This window comes from Nerophis ophidion, linkage group LG02 (genome assembly GCF_033978795.1).
Source record: "Nerophis ophidion isolate RoL-2023_Sa linkage group LG02, RoL_Noph_v1.0, whole genome shotgun sequence".
Taxonomy (NCBI): Eukaryota; Metazoa; Chordata; class Actinopteri; order Syngnathiformes; family Syngnathidae; genus Nerophis; species Nerophis ophidion.
The window spans coordinates 43,541,738-43,566,595 of record NC_084612.1 but is presented as its reverse complement, the minus strand read 5'-3'; the positions used below and the strand labels follow the sequence as shown (position 1 = coordinate 43,566,595).

The 24,858-nt window shown below is 38.9% G+C and overlaps 1 protein-coding gene across 1 annotated transcript in view; it reads right to left on the bottom strand.

The window, feature by feature from the left end:
- The window catches only part of LOC133541135 (cell migration-inducing and hyaluronan-binding protein-like), a 352,912-nt gene that overhangs the window by 102,617 nt on the left and 225,437 nt on the right, over positions 1-24,858 (bottom strand). The window contains exons 8-10 of the mRNA XM_061884247.1: positions 10,130-10,200; positions 9,918-10,013; positions 1,676-1,797 (exon numbers count right to left, since the gene is read on the bottom strand). Of these exons, the coding sequence (XP_061740231.1) occupies positions 1,676-1,797; positions 9,918-10,013; positions 10,130-10,200 (289 nt within the window). The remainder of the gene's footprint in view (positions 1-1,675; positions 1,798-9,917; positions 10,014-10,129; positions 10,201-24,858) is intronic.

Below are 24,858 nucleotides of genomic sequence, written 5' to 3'. Positions count from 1 at the left end.
AGGAGACAGAAAAAATAAGTTGCTGCGGCACTTACCCGCTGAGGCCGCCGTATGTCTGGGATCATGAGCGCCCCGCCCCTATCGTGAGGCACGAGAATCGTTTACCTCACCTCAGATTTTTTTCTCCGCCGTTTTGATGGCTCAACCAACACACAAAATATGTTACTCGCTTACGCCACCGTATGTCTCTGATCATGTGCGCCCCTATTGTGAGACACGAGAACTGTTTGCCTTACCTCAGACTTTTTTCTCTGCCGTTTTGAACACTTACCAACACACCAGACCAGAAAGCACTCTGGCCGCACGGCAGACAGAGAAGTTTACGAGGGATTGCGAAAATTCAGCGATTTTGAAGAAAAAAATAATCCAAATTGGTGAAGCTAAATGAAAATCAAAAACTAACAATTACAATTATTTTATGATTATATATTTTATTTCTTTGCATGACCACAGGTTAGGCCCTGCCTCCCTTGCCTCCTCTGACCACACGTCACTGCCAGGAGTTCATTATCAGTATATTCAGGTTAAAAAAGATAGGGTTGGGAATTCCTATTTGTCAAAAAATGGCCATCTTTGTCGTCTATACCCAAATGTGCCATGATTAGCAAACACACGTTTGTTGTCGTAAATAGGAACACATACATTGTTGGAGGAAGTAGGAAGTGCGCTGCAATGGGCATTGAAATAAATGCGCCCAGGAAATAAGTTCCGGTAATGCTTAAAATGACGAAAATACAGTAAATTTTGTACATATTACAAATTGCTGTGAACGTGTCTGTTGTTACGTTATATTACTGTACACTAACAGCGTTTGTATAAAACGTTGGAGGGTTTTTGAAGTTGTTTTAGAAGGCTTTAAAAGTAAAATGAGGAACTGCCATTAGCTGAAACACGCAAGCGTTTTTTTATCTTAAGAATCTCCAAAAAAGACGTGTTCTTCTCTAAAAATGATTGTAAAATTTTAATTACCCAAAAATGTGAAGTTCCCCTCTAATGCAAAGCGGTGGAGTGACATCAGATGGCAACAAAACACCTGTCTGCGGATGCTATTTTACTTCAAAGCAACTTTATGGGTTATCATTTTACTTTAACGTTTAATTGTTCTAAGTACATGAATATTGGGCTGTGCATGACTGGATCACGAGGAGGACGGTTGATGAAGAGAATGTGGTTTCACTTCAAAATGACACTAACTCTTATTAGCGTGTGTGACTTTGAGGGACTTTTTTGGGAGAATATATTGCTGTGTTATATACTTTTGTGTGGTGTTGCTTCCTTATTTGTGTTTTTTCCCAGCTGATTAACGCCTACCTGTGTCTTTTTTCATGCACAGCAGCGGCGCCTGAAGTAAACGTGACAGCATGTCATGATTATGACAGTCAGCTGGATAAAAAAAAAATCCCCAATAGCCATACCATTAATCCAGAATTTTAATGGTCCTCCTGGGTGGACCCAATTAGAAACCGGTACCAACAAATACGGGTACTCGGTATACCTCCCTACTGTAGACAAAACATTTTTTACCACTTTTGCCATTAGGATATTGAGTCTGTCCCAATGACTTACACTGTTTTTCACTATTGCACTGCTGTTCGTAGTAGTATTTATGTGATTATTTTTAACAAGTCTATTCTAATGTGAGACATGTTCATACTGTGAACTCTGTTAACTTTACCTGAATGTCCAGTGGATTGTTACACAATCGATCCGGATTGGCTTCACGCAGATCTGTTAGCTTCTCCCAGTCACCAGAACCTCTCTCATCATCCCTGTCAAACCATTCTGTCCACTCAGCCTCTGCGTGGGACACACACACACACAGACACATTCGTGGTGAATGTCAAACTAAGTCCTGGAGTCCATTGATGTGGTCTGAATTAATTGCAGACATATAGTTCCAGGACATTTTCCACTTTTCCATGTACAGTGGGGCAAAAAAGTATTTAGTCAACTACCGATTGTGCAAGTTCTCCCACTTAAAATGATGACAGAGGTCTGTAATTTTCATCATATGTACACTTCAACTGTGAGAGACATAATGTGAAAATAAATCCAGGAATTCACATTGTAGGAATTTTAAAGAATTTATTTGTAAATTATGGTGGAAAATAAGTATTTGGTCAACCACTCAAAGCTGTCACTGATGAAAGGAGGTTTTGGCTCAAAATCTCACGATACACGGCCCCATTCATTCTTTCCTTAACACGGATCAATCGTCCTGTCCCCTTAGCAGAAAAACAGCCCCAAAGCATGATGTTTCCACCCCCATGCTTCACAGTAGGTGTGGTGTTCTTGGGATGCAACTCAGTATTCTTCATCCTCCAAACACGACGAGTTGAGTTTGTACCAAAAAGTTCTATTTTTGTTTCATCTGACCACATGACATTCTCCCAATCCTCTGCTGTATCATCCATGTATCCATTTTTGGTATAAACTCAACTCGTCGTGTTTGGAGGAAGAAGAATACTGAGTTGCATCTCAAGAACACCACACCTACTGTGAAGCATAGGGGTGGAAACATCATGCTTTGGGGCTGTTTTTCTGCTAAGGGAACAGGATGACTGATCCGTGTTAAAGAAAGAATGAATGGGCCCATGTATCGTGAGATTTTGAGCCAAAACCTCCTTCCATCAGTGAGAGCTTTGAATGGTTGACCAAATACTTATTTTCCACCATAATTTACAAATAAATTCTTTAAAATTCCAACAATGTGAATTCCTGGATTTTTTTTTATCACATTCTGTCTCTAACAGTTGAAGTGTACCTATGCTGAAAATTACAGACCTCTGTCATCATTTTAAGTGGGAGAACTTGCACAATCCGTGGCTGACTAAATACTTTTTTGCCCCACTGTATTTTATGAATGTTTAAATATGTGATGCCATCCTTACTTTGGTGCACGTGTTCACATTTACAGTATATGCAGGGGGAAATCAGTTTCATAAACACATATATAATGAACAATGAGCAGGGGCTAACTGAAATCAGATACAAACGTGTCGATAAAAGCAGACAGTAACACAATTGAGGCAGACAATTGACAGGAGAATGAAATGCAGCTTATTGTGTGTGTGTGTGTGTGTGCGTGTAGTTAAAATGTACAGTGGTAGCACCATACTTTGGTTTTCACTCTGTTCCTCAAGATTAAACTAAAACCAAATCACGCGTGAATCGAATTTTTTTTCCCCATAAGAAATAATGTAAATCAGAACCCTCAGCAATCAGTTCTTTGAGCGTGTGGGTTTTTGTTTAATTTACCGGCCATCTGCTTTTTTTCTGGCATATTTTGAAGTAGTCTTTGGTAGTACCTTTTGCAAGTGCTACAGTTTTGTAGATATGCTTGTCAACACCTCCGTTTTCCAAAATAATAAAGTATTAAAGCTGGAGCAGCCGGGTTATGCAAAAAATCGGAATCTCCTTTCCACCTCTTCTCATTAATTGCTACTAGATTGAGTTTCTATTGGGAAAAAATCTTCACAGGGTAGACCAGGGGTCGGGAACCTTTTTGGCTGAGAGAGCCATGAAAGCCAGATATTTCAAAGTGTATTACCGTGAGAGCCATATAATATTTTTTAACACTGAATACAACTAAATGTGTGCATTTTTAAGTAAGACCAAAATTTTTAGAGTATAATAAGGATCTTCTTCTTTTTAATAACATTGTTATTCTAAAGTTAACAATAATAAATATAATACTTCTTACCATTAATGCCACATCTTGAACAGGTGCGACAGAAAATGGAAGGTTATTTTTAACACTGTGATTACCAGCGGAATTATTCATGACTTATCGTGTTAAGCAATGTCAGCTAACATTTATCTGAGAGCCAGATGCACTCATCAAAAGAGCCACATCTGCCTCTAGAGTTCATAGGCTCCCTACCCCTGGGGTAGACCATACTCTTGAGATCGAGCCTTTAGATACAATCAAACATGTCACGGGCAAAATTTAGGACAAAGAGGAAGTTACTCCTGAAGTTGATCTTTGCGTCGTAAAGACTACAACATTCAGAAGGAGTCGATTATTCACTTGGAGCTGAGGTGGTGTCAAGAACAAGAAGAACAACTTTTACGCCAACCCCAAAAAGAACAAACACAACAGCGAAAAGTTTGAGCTGGCTGTGCTACAAAAGCCATACAATCCACCGACTGAGACGCGAATGTCCCGCTGACAAGTTTGGCGCTTGCGTCTTCACTTTGACCGCCATCATGGCATCCAGTGTTGTCTCTAAGGCAACACTCAGGGATTCAAGCTGCTGATTCTGATCATACAAAAGTGAGATAAGCCGATACTAAAACAGATACTGATCACAAGTATTAACTGTAAACATTTTTCTATACATTCATAGAGAAATTATTTGGCGTCTGGTTTCACAGTATTATACAAAACCAACTTTTCTTACCAATTAGTACTTGCTGATGTGTATTTGTGATCTGCGTAAAAATGTGCACGCGTCCACCATTGTAGTCCACATCGACGACATAATCAAAAAGCTCCTTCCTTTTCTGCATACTCTTGTTGTGGGGCATTCATCCTCCGCTGTTGCTATTTCTAATATAAAGTAGCATATAGTTCTAACGTATATCTGGAAGCGCTTGAAACTAACAGCACCCTGAAGAGACGGTCAGAACGCGGCTTGAAGATGGTATGTAAAACAACATCTATGCAACACTTTGACCAAAGATCCACCATTACATGTTATGTAGACCACAAAAAAGGTATTAAATGTAAAAAGATATATATATATATATATATATATATATATATACATATATATATATATATATATATATATATATATATATATATACATATATATATATATATATATATATATATATATATATACGGCCCATTTAATACGGTGTGCCTTTTGTATGGAAATAGACCTGAATCGACCCGCTCATCAGCAGGGTGTCTTATAATCCGGTGTGCCCTATGGTTCGAAAAATATGGTACTACTCTTTCAAATCCTTTAGTTTTTGCCCTTAAAGTCCTTTTGTGTCCATAGAATTATTCCCTGAATTTTCAAACTAAAAATATTGACTTATCTAATATAACCCTATGTGTCAACTACACCAATTTATGGATCGATCCGCCCTCAATGTTGTGCCTGCACTTCTGGCTGCGACAATGCTGAAACATCAACATTTACCAGCTGTTATGTTATACTCTCTATAACTCTTGTTGATTTATTTGTTAATTTCCTGTTAACATCTGTTGAAACACGCTTCCATCTACACTTGTTAAACTTTACTTTGCACTTATTCCTTTTGTTTTTTCAAGCTACTTTAACTGTTAGGGAGATTAGCTTGCATTCCTCTTCCTGCTTGCTTTCAGTGTCCTGATACTTGATAATTAAATTTAAAGGCCTACTGAACCCACTACTACCGACCATGCAGTCTGATAGTTTATATATCAATGATGAAATATTACCATTGCAAAACATGCAAATACAGCCGGTTTAGTTTACTAAATTGCAATTTTAAATTTCCCGCGGTGTTTCTTATTGAAAATGACGCGGAATGATGATGCGTGCGCGTGAAATATTAGCGCAGCACCATTTGCGGCTAAAAGTCGTCTCTTTTCATCGCGCAATTAAACAGTATTCTGGACATCTGTGTTGCCTAATCTTTTGCAATTTGTTCAATTAATAATGGAAAAGTCAACTTAGAAAGATGGAGTTGGGAAGCTTTAGCCTTTAGCCACACAAACACACGGTGATTCCTTGTTTAAAATTTTCAGAGGTGAAGCTTTACTATGGATCAGAGCGGTCCAACGAACATGGTTCCCGACCACTTGTCAACCGGCAGGTTTCAGTGAGAAAATTGTGTTAAAAAAGTCGCTTCTTACCGGAGATCTGTGGAGTTTGCGCCGTCCTTGTATCTGCCGTGACTTCCCTCAGACACTGGCCTCAAGACACCCGTGGACACACCCCTCCGACTATCAGGTACTATTTAATCTCACTCAAACACTAGCAACACAAAAGGAAGATAAGGGCTTTCCCAGAATTATCCTAATAAATGTGTCTAAAAACATCTGAAATCCGTCCCAATGCAATCGCCTTTTTTTACATTTTTTTACTTTATTTTTTTTTTTTTCTAGTCCTTCACTATCAATATCATCATCCACGAATCTTTCATCCTCGCTCAAATTAATGGGGAAATTGTTGTTTTCTCGGTCCGAATAGCTCTTGCTGCTGGAGGCTCCCATTATAAACAATGTGAGGATGTGAGGAGTCCTCACCCTTGTGACGTCATCGTCTGCGACTTCCGGTAAAGGCAAGGCTTTTTTATCAGCACCAAAAGTTGCAAACTTTATCGTCGATGTTCTCTACTAAATCCTTCTAGCAAAAATATGGCAATATCGCGGAATGATCAAGTATGACACATAGAATGGACCTGCTATCCAACTTTAAATAAGAAAATCTCATTTCAGTAGGCCTTTAAGATACCGTATTTTTAATTTTCTCAAAAATTGACGGTGCGCCCTATAACCCGGTGCATCTACGTACGGAATCATTTTGGTTGTGTTTACTGACCTCAATACTATTTTATTTAGTACATGGTGTAATAATAAGTGTGACCAGTAAATGGCAGTCACACCTAAGAGATACGTGAAGACTGCAATATGACATCAGTAAATGACACCAAAACTTGAAATGTTCCATTTACAATATAGAACATTATACACGGTGCTCAAGAATCTGTCAAAATGTTTCAGTACGACTTTGGTAAGCTTTGAAGGTGTACCGCTTGATGGATTGCTGGCGCATTACGGCTATCGTAGTCAGACGTACTCTGCTTCAACATAAAAGTGTTATTAAGGTGCGTATATAAGGACCGCAACATGGCACCCATTAGCAGACATTATCTGGTGTTTACTTTCCCAATATTATGCAAGACCAACTTTTCTTACCTTCTGGTACCTGCTGATCTGTATTTGGGATCTGCATAATTCTTGAAAATTTGCGCGATTCCGCCTTAGTAGTTGATAAGTTTCTTCTTTTTATCCATTTTCTTGGATACATCTTCGACACATTGCAAAACTGTATTGATACTGTGTCAATACTGTGTCACTAAATACTGACATCTGCTGAACATAAAAAATCCCTACAGGCAACCTATGGACCGACTCAACTGAAACTGATTTTATGACCTAGTATATAGAATAATATAAACCAAATCATAGTATTTCATTTAGGATTATTTCATATCTTTATTTAAATAAAAATATATTTTTATCTTTTTTAGATACGGTCAATAAACAATGTGAACCTGATTGATTGATTGAAACTTTTATTAGTAGATTGCACAGTTCAGTACATATTCCGTACAATTGACCACTAAAAGGTATGCACATGTAACATAACATGGAAATCTAAGAAAACGTGTTGTGAATGAGGATACTTGTGGACTTGGAATTTTTTTTATTTTTTTTTATTTTTATTTTTTTACATGCGCTCTGAATTTGCACTGTTGAGTGATTGATTGAAATTTGTATTAGTAGATTGCACAGTACAGTACATATTCTGTGCAATTGACCACTAAATGGTAACACCGGAATAAGTTTTTCAACTTGTTTAAATCGGGGTCCACGTTAATCAATTCATGGTAAAAAGCTAATGGGTTCGAGCTGGATTCAAACAAGTGACCTTTGGAACTCAGCATTAACAACTACAGTCCTCCACTCCACCAACTGAGCTATCCAAGAGATTGTTTGTTACTACATTTTAATGTAACCAATAGGATGTTTGTGTGGGCGGGACAATGCTAGAAACTTTGAGAGAACAGGATGAAACGACATGGAAATGAACACAAATACATTTTTGTCCGATATATGATCAAAATATTCCCACACGGTGGAAATGATCTCCGACGACGATAAATGACAAATGACCAACGACAGAAGTGCGGCGATTCTGTTGGCAGCAGCATCTCCTTGACAGATGCGCTTCCTTATAAACACAGTAGGCGCGCAGGTGCCAGTGCGACACAGTTCGCGTATCGGTCACGTGACCTAAACAGCTCATGATCAGTCACGTGACTTTCTAAGAGCGGTACGCGCACTGACACCGAGTTTCGCTCTATGAGCTCGACGCATGCGCCAATGCATCGGTGTTGCCGGACCCATCACTAGTATTCATCCTCAGCTGTTGCTATTTCTAATATAAAAGAAGCGTACAGTTCCAACTTATATCTGTCAGTAGACTTGCTATGGAAGCACTAAAAACTACCAGTGTAGTGGGTGTACATAATTCACCCACGGAACTTTAGCTATTAGAGAGTTACGGTTGGATGTTTTTTTAAGGGACACATTTCCGCCGTTGTTGGTCGTTGTTAGACTGAGCCCCGGATGAGGACATGGTGCCCGGTATTGATTTAGGTAAAGTCTGAATGTCATTAAAACAGTTAGCTCCATCTTTTGACACTTCTTCGACTCGCATCCTTGCACGCTACACCGCTACAACAAAGATGACGGGAGGAAGATGCTGTCGACTGGGTAACACATGGCATATTGACAAAGCTTAACGTATTGTTACTATAACAATCTACAAGACTAATATAGGCTGCCTCTCTCTCTCCCCTTTCATCTTTCGGTATTCCTTTTTTTTTTTAATCATCTTTCTAGCTATCATTATGTATACGTATTGTTAAATTTGAACAACTGTATTGTTGATAATAGAGGTAAACTATTGGTTTTGTTCATGATCAATAGCGCTTTTTCTATTGGTATTTGTATTGTTCCAGTTTTAGTGTAAAAATGCTCATTGTCATTACTATATTATTATTTATTTTGCTAACTGCTTATTTGCTATCACTTTTACGATCATATTTGTACATATTGTATGTGCTGGTGTTGTTCTATTGTTGTTGTTGTTGTTGTTGTTATTGTTGTATTTACTGTTGTTGTTTTTGTCTCTCTGTTTAATCCTCCTCTTATCCACACAATTTCCCCCTCTGTTTTCCTTTTTTTTTCTCTCTCTATCCCCTCCCGCTCCAGCCCGGTTGCACCAAATGATAATATAAATACATTTAATCAAGTCAAATTCAAATAAGGCAACAAGAGTAGTATCCTACACTTCTCTTTTGTAAAGTATATCTGAACAGCCAATATGGGCATCTACATCAACTATATGATTTGCCTGAGAAGCTGGACAGGACAAAAAAAAAGAAAGAAAACAAAGAAGTTGCTGTCGACGGTGAGCCACGTGAATAAGACCGCCTACAAAACGGCGCACCCTAAAGCGACTGTCAGAAAGCTACTTGAAGATGGTCTGTAAAACATAATCTATGCAACATTTTGACTAAAGAACCACCATCACATGTTACGTAGACCACAAGAAAGTGTTTCTAAATATAGAAAAAAATCATAATATGACCCCTTTATATTCCGGTGCACCTTTGTATGAAAATAGACCCTCTCATCGGCAGTGCGCCTTACACTCCGGTGCGCCCTACGGTCCGGAAAATACTGTACTAAGAAATCGAGTTTTTTGCTTTAATGGAGGTGATTATTATTAACGGGCTTCACGGTGGGAGAGGGGTTAGTGTGTCTGCCTCATAATACAAAGGTCCTGCAGTCCTGGATTCAATCCCACGCTCGGGATCTTTCTGTGTGGAGCTTGCATGTTCTCCCCGTGAATGCGTGGGTTCCCTCCGGGTACTCCGGCTTCCTCCCACCTCCAAAGACATGCACCTGGGGATAGGTTGATTGGCAACACTAAATATGCCCTAGTGTGTGAATGTTGTCTATCTGTGTCGGCCCTGTGATGAGGTGGCGACTTGTCCAGGGTGTACCCCGCCTTTCGCCCAAATGTAGCTGAGATAGGCGCCAGCGCCCCCCGCAGCCCCAAAAGGGAATAAGCGGTAGAAAATTGATGGATTATTATTAACGTGGGAGTGTGAAGAGGCACCTTGAATCCACTGGCTGCTGGCCGTTATGGTAAAATGCTCTGCATCGCTTATTTGAAAAAGATGAGAACTTCGGGCCTCGGAGGAAGCTTTGGTGCCTGTGGACACAGAAATGATGGAGAAAAAGGAATAGACGTTACTCTTGCATTCTGAAATAAAATACCTGATCATGCCTCATTGATGCAAAGGCAAGAAACAGAGCATAGATTTCTACCTTGATAGACAGCATGATCTTCTACAGCAGAAGACGGGTTTCCTTTCACGACTGTAAAAGACCATGGATGTCTGAGGAGGGAAAGCAGCACAGGGATTGACTATTAAAAAACAGCTGTGTAACAATGCAGACAAGAAAGAAATGTGAATATATATAAGTGGTGCTGTCAGGAGATATTTCAACATTAGGCGCAGACATGGCGGGAGAGACGTATGGCCGCACAACAGCCAACGCGCTGTGTATGTCCAGGTAGAAGCTCCAGGTACAGATAGCTGAAACGTGAATAGGATGCCAAGACGCAAGAGAAAAGCACCTAAGACTAGGGCTGGGCAATATTGCCTTTTTTATATCTCGATATTTTTAGGCCATGTCAGGATACACGATATATATCTCAATATTTTGCCTCAGCTTTGAATTAACACTTGATGCATATAATCACACCAGTATGATGATTCTATGTGTCTACATTAAAACAATCGTGTTCATACTGTATTAATATATGCTCATTTTAAACTTTCATGCAGAGAGGGAAAACACAACTAAGTCAATTGACCAAAAGTGTATTTATTAAACAGTTGTTAAGCAGTGGCACAAACATTCATGTCATTTCCAAAACAGAAAGTGGAAGATTGTCAGAGACATTTTAAAACAAGCTATTAGTGCACTTTTGTGAATGATGTCACTAAGATGATATATCAAAACAACACTAAATTGAAGTGCACTTTTTGTACAGAAAGCCACTATAAGAGTTTAAAACAAATAAAGTGCACTTTTGTGCATGATGTCACTAAGATGACATATCAAAACACTAAATTAGAGTGAACTTTTTGTACAGAACGCCACTACAAGAGTTTAAAACAAAGTGCACTTGTGCATGATGTCACACAAGCTATTTCAATAACTTTCTAATAAACATGAGCTGCATAATAGGAAATCAAATCGCTATGTGGTAGGTTACTGCGGACGTTATCTCCTTATGTTGTTCACTATTTTTTCATACGGTGTTGATGTGGAAATGTTTGCCTCGACATTTTGTTGGTGTGGCACCGAATTGAGATGTTGACATGCAGAGTAATCACTCTTCATGTTATGGCAGGTGACTTTTGAAATGATGCTAGATATTAGCAGTACTGCTACGTTTTTTAGCAACGCTTTTGCCCCACATTTGACAAATTACGGTTGTCTGTTCGCCATAATCCTACTTGAAGCCAAACCACAGCCAGACGATGGACCCCTTGCTGTTTCTCTTGGGAATTAATTCTTTCTACATTTGTTACCAGATTCACACCTTCTTTCTCTCGTACTACCACTCGCACCACAGCTAACATTACCCATGCTGCTACCTCTCTGCTCAGCAAGGGTGTATACGTATAAGACGTATGTAAGAAGGTGCGCTTGCTGTCTGTAAGAAGGAGACACAAAGAGTGCGAAGAGCCTGTAGTGTAATGCCTGCAGCTAAAAGCAACTGCGTGAGAACGTATACTCAAATATCCCGATATAGTCATTTTCCATATCGCAGAGACAAACCCGCGATATATCTAGTATATCGATATATTGCCCAGCCCTACCCAGGACAGACTGGATTATTTCCCCCAGCAACAAGATGCCCCAGCAGCAGCCCAAAGATAAGCAGTAGTCCTAACTTCTAAAGGAGGACTTTATCCACCTCAAAATCGTCGCACAGTTTCAGGTAAACATTTTCATCTACACTTCGATCTCCACCTGCGGCAGAGAGGTAGGTAGTTTCGACAGCAAATTTCTCACTTGAGAGATTTTTCTTAGGTGATAAAATCAGTTGTTGGTCAGTTGACGAAGGTGGCCCTGCAAAGACATTGACTGATTAAACAACTCCAAGGTTTCTGAGGCTGCTTTTAACAAATGCACCCAGAGCACCAAGAGAGTTCTTGATCAGGAGGATCTTTTTATCGGCAGCAATAATCAGAGTTTCCGTTTTGTTAGAATTTATCTGAAGGAAATTTGAAGACCACCAGTTTTTGATAAAGGATAGACATTCCAAAAGTTCAGATACAAAAGTGAAACTCAATCATTTGAGGAGCTATACAGTTGATTATCATATGCATAAAAACAAAAAGAAAAGAAAATTTTAATAATTATCGACCTGTATCCAACTTAAAGTTATTCAGTAAGATTTTAGAAGGATTGTTTTCACCAAGTCAATTACTTTTTTCAAAATAAATAACATTTTTAGAAAGATCTCAGTTTGGTTTTAAAACTAACCACGTACAGTACTGAGACAGCATTTTTAAGATTTTAAATGACATCAGTCGGAATTTAGATAATACAAATCTTTTATTGTTAGTTCTCTTGGTTCTAAGCGACACTTTTGCCACAATAGATAATTTTATTGAATAGACCTGGACACCTTGTCGGCCTCTCTGGTACTGTTTACTGGTTCCGCTCTTATCCTACGGACAAATGTTTTTATGTAAATATGGATGCATGTTCTTCAGGAACCTATAAAATCAGGTGTGGGGTTCCCAAAGGCTCAATTTTACTTCCCATTCTTTTTAATCTTTACATGCTGCATCTTGGGAACGTCACAGCATCAGTTTGCACAGTGACGGTGATGATACACAGCTGTACATCGCTGTGTGTCCTGACGACACAGAACCAATAGCTACCCTTTTTAACTGCGTTTTAGACATCAGATCATGGATGACAGTGAATTTCCTAAATCTAACCAGGACAAAACATAGGTTTTAGTTATACCGTAGGTCCTGTAGGCCAAAGAGAGAAACTGTCATCAAAATTACAAGATTTTAAACCTACACAATCCATAACAAATCTGGGCATGAGTTTTGATCCAGAGCTGACTTGTATTCCACATATTGAATATATTACAAAAATAGGTTTGTATCATCTTAAGAACATTGCCAGAGTCTGCCCGTTTCTCTCTCAGGCCAACACAAATGTGCTAATACCTACTTTTCTGTCGTTTAGTCTGTTGTAATGCCCGACTCTTTGGTCTTCCCTAAAATATTATTAGAACTTTACAATTATTTCAAAACTCAGCTGCACACTTGCTGACGAGGACCAAAGGGAAGGAGCTCAATACACCAGTTTTAAAGTCGCTGCATTGACTCCCCACCCGTAAAAGTTCGATGTTGAAGTTCTATTATTAGTTTTTAAATTTATTAATGGACTGATTTTACAATCGCAACCATCTTGGATCCTAAGGTCCTCTGGCACCAAACTTTTATCTTTACCAAATACCAGAACGAAAACCTACAAACCCCGTTTCCATATAAGTTGGGAAATTGTGTTAGATGTAAATATAAACGGAATACAATGATTTGCAAATCATTTTCAACCAATATTCAGTTGAGTATGCTACAAAGACAACATATTTTATGTTCAAACTGATAAACTTTTGTTTGTTTGCAAATAATCATTAACTTTAGAATTTGATGCCAGCAACACGTGACAAAGAAGTTGGGATAGGTGGCAATAAATACTGATAAAGTTGAGGAATGCTCATCAAACACTTATTTGGAACATCCCACAAGTGTGCAGGCTAATTAGGATCAGGTGGGTGCCATGATTGGGTATAAAAAAAGCTTCCCAAAAAATGCTCAGTCTTTCACAAGAAAGGATGGGGCGAGGTACACCTCTTTGTCCACAACTGCATGAGCAAATAGTCAAACAGTTTAAGAACAACGTTTCTCAAAGTGCAATTGCAAGAAATTTAGCGATTTCAACATCTACGGTCCATAATATCATCAAAAGGTTCAGAGAATCTGGAGAAATCACTCCACGTAAGCGGCATGGCCAGAAACCAACATTGAATGACCATGACCTTCGATCCCAAAAACCGACATCAATCATCTGAGGGCTATCACCACATGGGCTCAGGAACACTTCAGAAAACCACTGTCACTAAATACAGTTGGTCGCTACATCTTAAGTGCAAGTTAAAGCTCTACTATGCAAAGCAAAAGCCATTTATCAACATCATCCAGAAACGCCGCCGGCTTCTCTGGGCCTGAGATCATCTAAGATGGACTGATGCAAAGTGGAAAAGTGTTCTGAGGTCTGACTTAGTCCACATTTCAAAATAATTTGGGAAATATTTGACATCATGTCATTCATAAGCGATCCACCTCAAAAGCCAGCATCTGTGACGGTATGGGAGTGCATTAGTGCCCAAGGCTTGGGTAACTTACACATCTGTGAAGGCACCATTAATGCTAATAGGTACATACAGGTTTTGGAACAACATATGCTGCCATTTAAGCGCCGTCTTTTTCATGGACGCCCCTGTTTATTTCAGCAAGACAATGCCAAGCCACATTCAGCACGTGTTACAACAATGTGGTTTCGTAAAAAAAAGAGTGTGGGTACTTTCCTGGCCCGCCTGCAGTCCAGGCCTGTCTCCCATTAATTGTGTGGCGCATAATGAAGCGTAAAATACGACAGCGGTGTTGAACGACTGAAGCTCTGCATAAAACAAGAATGGGAAAGAATTCCACTTTCAAAGCTTCAACAATTAGTTTTCTCAGTTCCCAAACGTTTATTGAGTGTTGTTAAAAGAAAAGGTGATGTAACACAGTGGTGAACATGCCCTTCCCTAACTACTTTTGCACGTGTTGCAGCCATGAAATTTTAAGTTAATTATTATTTGCGAAAAAAATAAAGTTTATGAGTTTGAACATAAAATATGTTGTCTTTGTAGTGCATTCAACTGAATATGGGTTGAAAATGATTTGCAAATCATTGTATTCCGTTTTTATTTACATCAAACACAATTTCCCAACTCATATGGAAACGGGGTTTGTACAATGAGGAGGCATTTAGCCACTATGGAGATGGCGACTTGTCCATGGTGTACCTCGTCTTCCACCCGATTGTAGCTGAGATAGGCACCAGCGCCACCCGTGACACCAAATGGAATAAGCGGTAGAATATGGATTGATGGATGGCCTCCACCTGTGGATCAGGAAGCCCGACAGCCTCAGGATTTGGTGAGAGAGTTGATGTATATATATATATTTTGAAAGCTTTTTACTGATCATGTTGAACTATTCTCAGGCTCTTAATTTTTATTCTGTTATTTTGTTTTTTATTTATTACTATAATTACTACTAATATTTTTTCAATGTTATGTTTTTATTAATGTGTTAGTGTATTATTCATATTTACCGTATTTTTCGGACTATAAGTCGCTGTTTTTTTTCATAGTTTGGCTATATATAGTGCGACTTATAGTCAGGAGCGACTTATGTGTGAAATTATTAACACATTACCGTAAAATATCAAATAATATTATTTAGCTAATTCACGTAAGAGACTTGACGTATAAGATTTCATCGGATTTAGCGATTAGGAGTGACATATTGTTTGGTAAACTTATACGTAAACGCATGTTCTATATGTTATAGTTATTTGAATGACTCATACTCTGAAAAATATGGTGTTTTAAAATATGTTTATATATTTTTTTGTGTGTTAAATTTAGTTATGCTCCAGTGTGGACGCCACAAAGGTGGCGTTTTTCCTCAATCCTCTGAGCCATGCCTTGTTTTGTTATTGTCAAGTGCTGTGTGTGCTTGTGTGTTTTCTTCTCTGCCATTTTTAAGCACATTGTGTTGCCACTTGCCTGTGCTTTAAAAGTGCTGTATAAATAAAGTGTGAATGATTAATTGAGATAAAAAAAAAGCTGAATCATTGATGCACTTGGCAGCAGTTATATTTCAGAGATGCAGAAGACCTCGCAAAGCTCCGATCTTTTATAATTTTTCATTTTAGATTTTATTTATGGAAAAACACATTCAGCAGTTTAGAGCTCCGACGTAGGTCACGCAAGCAACGTTGTGCAAAGTGCACCTGCAGACTATTGTGACTGAGCCAAAATAAAAAATAAAAACATTTCCTTGTCCAATCACACATACTATGGCTTTAACGATTTGTTTTAATGATTAGATTCGAAATTTGTGGTTGCTGATACAATTCAGGGACGGTATTTGTATTTACAACGATACAATCCGAAACGAGTCAGTGAGCTGAAATCTATTCAGTGACTTTTTAGCAACCTGTCTGAGCCACTGCAGCTATTCAGTTTCAGTTTATTTCAAACATGTATACGATATAATGTAATGCATCACATATTTCCAGTTATTTTTATTACAATACATTCGCCATTTTGTTTTGATGAATCCACAGATGGGCAGCCGGTTTTTTTTATATCATTTAACGTCATTAATATTAAAAGTGCTAAACTTCATATGAAATCTGCCTTTCTTAAATCCAATGTTTTCCTTTTTTCTAGTATCAATAAAACCGATCTTTAATCGATACTTACTGTATCTTCCGGAAGGCAAACTTGCCGAGCACAGATCAATGTAGTTGAATCTAAGGAAAATAAATTGATATATTGATTAATCATTACACCCCTAATATATACCTTAGTCATTTTCGTAAAAGCATGGCGCTGTCAGGAATTCTGGGCCCTATGACCAACCTACGCCTATGTTTAACACACTACTTTTCTCCACGGGGGTCATTTTTGGGACTACTATCAACGAGTGGCCGCAAACTATAATCATTTTCCATTAAATGTTGGGTGGTGTTCATATTTTTGAAACAGATTCATTTGATATTCAATATGAAAAAAATTGCTTAGGTTTTTGGATAATTCGGTCTTCATCTTAACTGTTGGAACAGTGGTACCTAAACTTAAGACACATTGCGTTCCACGACCAAAAATTTAGATGAGCAATAATTTTTAAAGCACAATATAATAGAATGTACAAGAAACAACTTCTGGAATTTAATAAAATAATGTAATATATTCACGGTGGCAGAGGGGTTAGTGCATCTGCCTCACAATATGAAGTTCCTGCAGTCCTGGGTTCAAATCCAGGCTTGGGATCTTTCTGTGTGGAGTTTGCATGTTCTCCCCGTGAATGCGTGGGTTCCCTCCGGGTACTCCGGCTTCCTCCCACCTCCAAAGACATGCACCTGGGGATAGGTTGATTGGCAACACTAAATTGGCCCTAGTGTGTGAATGTGAGTGTGAATGTTGTCTGTCTATCTGTGTTGGCCCTGTGATGAGGTGGCGACTTGTCCAGGGTGTACCCTGCCTTCCGCCCGATTGTAGCTGAGATAGGCGCCAGCGCCCCCCGCGACCCCGAAAGGGAATAAGCGGTAGAAAATGGATGGGATGGATGGATGTAATATATTTGAATGACGGACAAGAGAGGTTAGAGCTGACAGCGAGCTTTGCCCTTGCACAAAGGGAAACGCCCGCCGAGCAAGGTGACAGAACAAACGGAATCTCACGGAATCCCCAATCTCATATTACTCCCAGTTTAGGCACCTCTGTAATAACAAAAAGTTACAAAGTGGCTGGAACTAAAAAAGCAGTTTAAAGTACCTACAGTATGTACAGGAGCATCTTCCATTACATTGAAATTGACCAGGAGATAGTCGATCAACAATCGCTTTATTGTAAAACTGGCTCCTCACCATGGACATAACCACGCCAAAACAACAGCAACAAAAAACTATTATATTTTTGGCCACACTCACCGGGCTCAGGAAACAGTTGGAAAGTACAATCTCCAAAACGACATATAACTGACAGGTACTGTATTAAAACTGAAAAACTGTGCACAAAGCTGATGATTTTAGTTGAAATAGGTTATTTGCGAAGGATTTAGGAATGTCTTTATTTCTAAATAATTTGTTTTGTATTATAATTGCCTGCAATGAGGTGACGACTTGTCCAAGGTGTACCCCGCCCGTAACCCCCGAGAGGGACAAGCGATATAAAATGGATGGATATTGAAATTGCTTCAGTAGGTTTTTTTTTTGGTTAAAACAAATCTTATTTCTCAGTAATAAGATGTACTTTTTGATGTGGAAAATGTTATGGATCATTTTCTCTAATATTTGTTTACTTTATTTAATGAATGCCGAGAAAGAAAAAAAAACTTGTTTAAAGGCCTACTGAAACCCACTACAACCCACCAAGCAGTCTGATAGTTTATATATCAATGATGAAATATTAACATTGCAACACATGCCAATACGGCCTTTTTAGTTTACCAAAAACGCAATTTTAAATTTCCCGCGGAGTTTCTTATTGAAAACGACGCGGAATGATGATGCGTGCGCTTGACGTCACGGGTTTTTAGGAAGTATGAGCGCTGCACACACACACATCTAAATGTTGTCTGCTTTAACGGCATAATTATGCAGTATTTTGGAGATCTGTGTTGCTGAATCTTTTGCAATTTGTTCAATTAATATTGGAGAAGTCAAAGTAGAAAGATAGAGTTGGGAAGCTTTAACCTATAGCCACACAAACACACAGTGATTCCTTGTTTAAAGTTCCTGGAGGTGAAAATTTACTATGGATCACAGCACGGTCAAGCGAACATGAAACACGACGCAATGTCCACCGGCAGGTTTCGGTGAGAAAATTGTGGTTAAAAAGTCGCTTCTTGCCCCGTCCATGAAGCTGCCGTCGACTTCCCTGAGACATTGGCGTCAACACACCCGTGGACACACCCCTTCGACTATCAGGTACTATTTAACTCACTAAAACACTAGTAACACAATAGAAATTATCCTACTAAATGTGTCTAAAAACATCGGAATCCGTCCCAATGCAATCGCGTTTGTTTTTTTTTTAACTTTTTTTTTTTTTTTTCTAGTCCGTCGCTATCAATATCCTCAAACACAAATCTTTCATCCTCGCTCAAATTAATGGGGAAATTGTCGTTTTCTCGGTCCGAATAGCACTTTTTGTTGGAGGCTCCCATTATAAACAATGTGAATATGTGAGGAGCCCCCACACGTGTGACGTCATCGTCTGCGACTTCCGGTAGAGGCAGGGCTTTTGTCTTAGCACCGAAAGTTGCGAACTTTATCGTGGATGTTCTCTACTAAATCCTTTCAGCAAAAATATGGCAATATCGCGAAATGATCAAGTATGACACATAGAATGGACCTGATATCCCCGTTTAAATAAGAAAATCTCATTTCAGTAGGCCTTTAAAAGAAATTATATATGGCAAAAAGAAGTGTCGATAATCCTAATAATTCTCATCAATGTTTAATAATCACATTTTAGTCCAATGAATCATCATTTAATTGAATCATGATGTGTCAAAAATGGCAAAACCCTTATGTAGGATTTGTCATAATTAACTAAATAATACTTCAAAAAAGTAAAATTACTTTATCAACAATTATTATTAGTTTTCTCATGGCGCTCGTCGCAGCTGCAGTAAATGTATGTGAGCAAACAGCACGATGCCTCATGAACAACATCTTGCCAAACTATCGGTGGGGGTGCCACAAATTACACTGCCTATCTCCTCACGGCAGCTGTGTGCGCCTGTTTGGCTGCAGGGTTGGGAGAAAATGAGACAAAAGTCATTAGGCAAAAGCCCCTCTGTCGCATTGCCATCACTCCCATCTAATTACGCCACGGCCATACAGCCGAGTGCAAGCTGGAAAAACAAATCCAAAGGTTTAGCATCCTTTTGTTCCTGTGGTCCCACAGGCAGCAGATTATGCACTTAAACATTGCACAGTTCAGTTAAAATGTATAGAAGGGACAGGAAGTGATCTCCCTTTTTTTTTAGGTCCACCTCTACCAGACTTTTGGTCGGTAGGTATGTAGGTTGGTATGTATATTGGCAGACAGATAAAAAAATAACTTTATTTAATTCCACTGACTAGTGTCAATTTAGGAAAATATTCCACGCATTATGCAGTATTTGCATACAGACTAGTGTTGTCCCGATGGTAGCAAGGAAGCACGCGGATTACAGAGAGTACCAATTTGGCCGCTGGCATAAGCAGTAACATATTGTGTCATTTTCCATTGTAGTATTTTGTCAAAATTATGAGTGGCAAGAAAATGAATGGATGGATAAATTATTATTCTACTTTTTGCTTTACTGGTGGTTACATTGACCATGTTCAAACCACACTTCTGTTAAAATGTAATAAGCATGTATTCTTCTGTTGTTTGGATACTTAAATGTTTTGGGGGACACCACAAATTTGGGTATCAATTTAATACAGGCCTGGGCAATTATTTTGACTCAGGGGCCACATTTAGAGAAAAAATGTGTCTGGGGGCCGGTATATCTCTTTTTAGGAACACTAATACAAAACCTCACAATAATGTCAAATGTTATGACAGACCGCCTTAAAAAACGTAATGGAATTTAAAATTTTCTATGAAGGATAAAACACTGAATATTGACAACATATGAATGTCATACCCCCTTTCGATCGACATATTTTACAGTCAAGTGAAACGCAACAAACGGTGAGACATAAACGCGAAGGGTACAAAATAAACCCACCTATAATCTGATGTATCTGATATTTGCTAAATTTCACCCAGGGATCAATAAAGTACTTTCTGTTCTATTCTATTATATTCTATTCTATATATAATATATACACTTTAGATCTTTGTTGTGAAAATCTCCTTACGCGTCCGTGGAAACGCTTCCCGCCCACACTGCTTGGTGACTCGTCTGAGCTGCTGTGACGTAGATGACCATAGCAAATAATTAGATTACCATAGTAACTGGTATATCATCCATAAGCGCAGATTCCAAGCATTGAAATACTTTGTATAGTTGAAGACTTAGGGTCATTTGAAAACATCACTGCACATTATAATGGCAGCTACACTTTCCATCTTAGAGATCTGAAAAAATTATTTGGGAATGTCCGGCGGGCCGGATTGAAAAAATCAAGGGGCCGCATGTGGCCCCTGGACTTTACAGGTCTGATTTAATACCAATTAATTATGGGGTCATACATTGGTCATACTTAAAATTCTCTTGTGTCCAACATTGTATTTCCTGAGTTTATACACATTAACAAAATTACAAAAGATGTTGTGATGATAAAAAATATTGATGTATTCAGTCAGTACGTGTCCATGCTCTAAATTAGTCCTATTTCTCAAATAGTTTGGCTCTAAATAAACATCCTACAGCCCATGGAAACACCTTAATCCGATCGTGTTCGGTTTTCGAAAAGTTGAACAAACACACCTGGATTATACGATTGAAAAACCACATCCATCGAGTGGGTGAGTAACGCACATGTGGAAGTCTGCCACTCCACCAACGTGCGGGATACAACCCAAAAGCAGATACCATCCAATAAAAACGTAAGCAACAATTGTAATGTACAGTGGTTATTTGCTTCACAAATTAAAAGAATAGAAAATTTTGAAGTGCATCAATGGGAGAAAAAAAGGTAACAGAGATTTATTCAAGGTAGCAAAGGAAATAGAGAATGCCGGCATCATTCGGACCCCCGAACAAAATATGAATGAAATGAGAGAAAATTAAGCAGGTATATTACAGGACAAGAAATAAAGCGAACACAAACCTCTTCACCCTGCATTTGTACACTCCAAACTGATTTAAAATTATTTCCATTAATCTACAGAGTCCGATGAATGAACTCCGAGACATTCGAAAGTTTTGTTTCATGATTCTCCAACCGAAAATGCCGCCGGTATTCACTCCGAGACATTATTGGTAGTAGCATCATGTTCGTAGCGCAATCCAAGATCCTTTTTTTATGCTGTCTACATTTAACATGAGTTAAGTTAAGTTAAAGCATAGCCAATAAAGAGGTAGTATTTGTAATCTATGCCAATATTACAGCAGACATTAGGTACAACAGAGCGAGGCTGTCAACTTGTAAGGAGTTAGTTGCCCTGTTTGGTGTGACATCATAAGTCAATCAGAGAAGCAATGCATTAATCCGCGCTAGAAGGAAATAAACGCCACCGCTCAGTGTACGGGAAGTACATGGTGTATGACTAATAGTTGCATTAGAGTGTGCATGGACACTAGGACTTCACATATAGGTATGATAAAAAAATTATTCATTGTTTGGGAAATTATTTATTATTTGGGAAATGAGACTAATTTAGTGGATGGAAAGATAGTAATTGTAATATCGACCAGTGACGTGCTGTCAGGGGAGGCAAGTGAGGCAGTGCCTCACCTTGCCACCAGAAGGGGTAAAAGGCTTGACTATGAGATGTTCAAAAAACAGAGTAATAAAATAAGTTTGAATATTTCTCTTTTGGTCTATGCTTTCTATGTGATTTTGGTGTGATTCCTGTATATTTGGATAATTTTCATGGTCAAAATCGTGGAAATGTTGTGTTTCCTTATCAAAATAACGCTGCAGACCAGAAGTGAGGCAGACACTGGTAGTGCCTCCACGGCTACACACAAAGTGTGTTGAGCGTGAGAGGGGGCGCCTGCTTAATGCCATGGGGAAAAAGCAGGCCGTGAGACAGTAAGTAACTCTGCCTCAAAGTAGGGGTGGATATATTGTTCAATGCCTCAGCAGTAATCTGACTCGCCACATTGGGAGAAATGGGGGCGCTAAAGCGAGCAGACACATGTCTCCCAAGCGGAAGCCAGCCTTTTTTCTTTTCTTTTTTTTTAAACTTTATTTATAACAAACATGGCATTTTTATTAGAGTAAGCCAGCGTTTGTGGGTGTTATTGCTGCTTCAGGTTCAAATACAAAAAGGTAAGATACACTCACAATACTTGATTTATTTTGTTACAAGAAAATGGGACCAAAAAGTTTTTAATAACAACTTTGTCAAATACTTTTTGGACCAATTTGTCAAACCATAGTATCATTATGATAATGTTTTTATGAAAGCAAATTACTCTCTTCGTTTTCCTGTTGTTCTAATGTGCAACCTAAATCAAAAATGGTTAGAACTGCTCAAATGAATTTAAGTGAAAAAAAAAAAAAGAAGAAAAAAACTCCAAAATTATCTATGCCTCACCTGGTAAGTAGTTCACCGCATGTCATTGCTATAGACTATATACAGCTCTTGTACTTGGTATCGTTACAATTCATATTTGTATGGATTGACCTATTTGTTTACGTCCAGGAGCGTTAGCTTGCTGTTAGCAGTTAGCTATTGTATCCTCCTATAATGTGTAGTGAAGCATGTTTAGCAAGTCCTCGTCCCACAGGAATACTACTTGAAAGAAACATTTTTTTCTCGCTATGAAGGCAATGATAAGTCATTTAGAAGTAGCTAAAACACTGTGGATGTACATTAGCTGCTAGCTAGCTACTAAGTAGCTTTGTTTTAAACCACCACCACAGTGTTTATTGCTGCAACTTCATCGTTAGGTTCAAAGCCAAAATACAAGTAATTTCCGGACTATAAGCTGCTACTTTTTTCCCTCGTTCTGGTCCCTGCGGCTTATACAACTGTGCGGCGTAACCAGGGGCACGCACTACCGAAGATGCGCGAGACCGAGGCAGACATATGGCGCCAGGTAACGAGAGCAAAACAAAGAGTAGGAGAGCGTCAGCGACAGTTTGCGCGAAGGAAGTGTTCATGCAAAGACCCTCAATATGGAAAACAAACGGAGAAGTGCATATGATGCTGCTTTTAAGTTAAAGGTAATCGATCTGGCAGTCAAAGAAGGAAATAGAGCTGCTGCACGTACCCTTGACATCAATGAATCAATGGTGAGACGTTGGAGACGGCAGCATGAAGACTGCACTTTTACTGCCGTGTTACAGGCGAGCACTTTGTGTTACTTTGCACCGTTGTATTATTTGTACTCTGCACTTATGTTGTTCGCCATGTCAAAGATGAGAAAGTTTGATTGAATGATTGAAAGATTTATTGTTAATAAATGGGACGCTTTGCGTTCCCAAACAGTCATCTCTGTCCCGACAATCCCCTCCGTGGTAGCAGGAACCCCTATATACTACGGTCATTACACATCAAAACGCCTGCGTCTTATAGTCGGGTGCGGCTTATATATGGAGCAATCTGTATTTTCCCCTAAATTTAGCTGGTGCGGCTTATAGTCAGGTGCGCCTTATAGTCCGGAAATTACGGTAAGTACATTTTCCCTCGTCCTTTGCCACACTGTTTCCACTTGGAAGTGCTGTGTGTGTGTCTGTGTTGACTCGCGACATGCTCAATGTCACCACAACGCGCCATTATGACATTAAAAAAAAACACCATTATTTTTTAAAGGCATTATAGTACCTTTTTAATTCATTATTACCGCAGTACCTTATTATTAGCGGTATACCATGCAACCCTAATACAAATGTAGTATGGTCTTGTCTTTTTCATAAGACATCACTACTCCCGTCCAAAGGCAAAACCCAGTAACTAAATTTTGGTTAAAACTGAGCTGATAATAATTTTGGAGTTCCTAGGTGATATGCTTTACATTAGTGTATGCGATATTGTAATTTGTTCCGTAAGTAAGCTGTTACACGCATGGCAGGACCTAGCAACTACCACATAACTGCGTAGATACAACAGCACAACCTAGTATCTCAAGGGACCAATTGGAGCTTCTTTGTCAGTCGCCTTATTGTCTTTAATGAGACATTTGCACAAATGGGGGCCGACGGTCAACCTGATTATGTGATATTATGGCACGAGGGGATATTTGGAAGATTAGCCCAGGACATTGTAAGCACCTTCATTAAATGTATTGTTCTTGATTTTTCCCCTTGCATACTCTTTTGGGCAGATAACTGTGGAGGTCAAAATAAAAACTGGACGCTGTACACGGCTCTTGCCCAATGTGCAAACGCAGAATGGGGCCTACCCGAGATTGTAATAAAATATCTGGAGAAAGCGCACACGTTAATGAGAGCAGATTCAATCCATGGCTCAATCGGCAAGAAAATGAAAGCTT